We start from the raw sequence: 1,834 nt of genomic DNA, 5'->3' as shown, positions 1-1,834 counted from the left end.
ATTTGTTCAAAAGGAGACAGCTTCAACCCATTCAGCTCTATATTTTATTGTTCTTGCAGCCTTCTTACAGCCAATAGCCACACGCGTTTTGTTAACTTAGTAAAACCTACTCTCATCTTCCTCCATCCCTCCTCCAGTATAAATACCTACCTTTCACTCTAACCCTCCATTCATAATTCATCACCCTTATCATTCTTTCATTATTATCACTTCTTCTCAGTCTCACTCACCCGCTCGTCCGGTTTCCTTATCAATTACCACCCTACAAATCCAGTTTTAAGTTGAACACCTTCAACACTATACATATGGATCACATTAAAGCATTCCTCTCCATCTTCGTTTTGATTCTCTCAGTTTCATCAGTATTGGCCTCTTCTTCAGCATCACTCAAAGTGGGCTTCTACAAGTCCACATGTCCATCAGCAGAAGCAATCGTGAAGAGAGCCGTCAACAAAGCTGTTTCTGCCAATCCTGGGATCGCCGCTGGTCTCATCAGAATGCATTTCCATGACTGCTTCGTCAGGGTGAGTTCAATCACACCCATTTCCTACCTTCTATCTTTATCTCAAATATATATATATATATATATAATATTCTCATGTCATCGATTCATATATATACACAGGGTTGTGATGGATCTGTGCTGCTCAAATCTACACCCGGCAATCCAGCTGAGAGAGACCACCGAGCAAACAACCCCAGCTTACGTGGCTTCGAGGTCATTGATGAGGCCAAGGCTCAGATTGAGGCTGTCTGTCCTCAAACTGTTTCTTGTGCCGACATCATCGCTTTCGCTGCTCGAGACAGTGCTCAGAATGTCGGACACATAAACTACGATGTGCCCGCAGGACGCAGAGACGGTCGTGTCTCAATCATGGACGAAGTCCAGGGCAATTTGCCCCCACCTTTCTTCAACGCACAGCAACTCATTGACAATTTCGCACGAAAGGGATTATCGGCGGACGAAATGGTCACGCTTTCAGGTGCTCATTCCATTGGCGTATCTCACTGTTCTTCCTTCTCCGGTCGTCTTTACTCCTTCAACGCCACTCATCCCCAGGATCCTTCCATGGATCCTGCCTTTGCTGAACTGTTGAAAAGAAAGTGTCCGCCTTCGACCAACAATGGCGGTGACGATCCGAAGGCTGTGCTTGATCCTGCTACGCCCAGTAGATTGGACAACAAGTACTATGTGGCACTGAGGAATCATCGTGGGTTGTTGACCTCAGACCAGACATTGTTGGAAAGTGAGTCCACAAAGAACATGGCGCTGAGAAATGCGAAGCATGGTTGGAGTTGGGCTCACAAGTTTGCCAAAGCAATGGTTCGTATGGGTTCGATTGAAGTGCTCACTGGTTCAGAGGGCGAGATCAGAAAGACATGCAGCGTCGTCAATTAATCAACACCGCTAATATTTATGCTTTGTTGTGCTCGTCGGAAACAAGTTGTTCATAGATCAGTTTGGTTTTCAATTCTCTGATTCAATTATTCTTTTGCAAATGTAATATATTGTTTTGTCATAATTAATTTAATTAATCACTCTGTTTGTTCCTTCTACATGTAAACCTTGATATATCTAGAGTTTCATGCAATATGGTGTCGTGCTGACTGGCTTTCATGTTGATATGTTGTTCCCTTACTTTGGAATTAAGTTGGAAAAATTGAAAGATGATGGCTTCTTGATTTGTTGTTGGTTCATATTTCGAAGTAACGGACTTGATCAGAAATAAGAATTCAAATAAAATAACGGCAAAGGTAAGAGTAAGTTTCACTTATAATTTCACTGTTAATGCGTTCATGCAAAGCTTCGGATGTCGGATAAGGGATACAAATG

At 42.9% G+C, this 1,834-nt stretch overlaps 1 protein-coding gene across 1 annotated transcript; it reads left to right on the top strand.

Annotated features, from left to right (window-relative positions):
- Window positions 1-305: 305 nt before the first annotated feature.
- Window positions 306-1,437, top strand: LOC114740449 (peroxidase 5-like). Its single transcript, XM_028928595.1, has 2 exons — window positions 306-524; window positions 626-1,437. The coding sequence occupies exons 1-2, from the start codon at window positions 306-308 to the stop codon at window positions 1,397-1,399; spliced, it is 993 nt and encodes a 330-aa protein (XP_028784428.1). The 3' UTR covers window positions 1,400-1,437.
- The last annotated feature ends 397 nt before the right edge of the window (window positions 1,438-1,834 follow it).

The sequence above is a fragment of the Neltuma alba genome, unplaced genomic scaffold, assembly GCF_004799145.2.
Source record: "Neltuma alba isolate B1F8T4 unplaced genomic scaffold, ASM479914v2 tig00003155_pilon, whole genome shotgun sequence".
NCBI lineage: Eukaryota > Viridiplantae > Streptophyta > Magnoliopsida > Fabales > Fabaceae > Neltuma > Neltuma alba.
The sequence above is the reverse complement of the archived record's forward strand: the minus strand, read 5'-3'. Positions and strand labels throughout refer to the sequence as shown.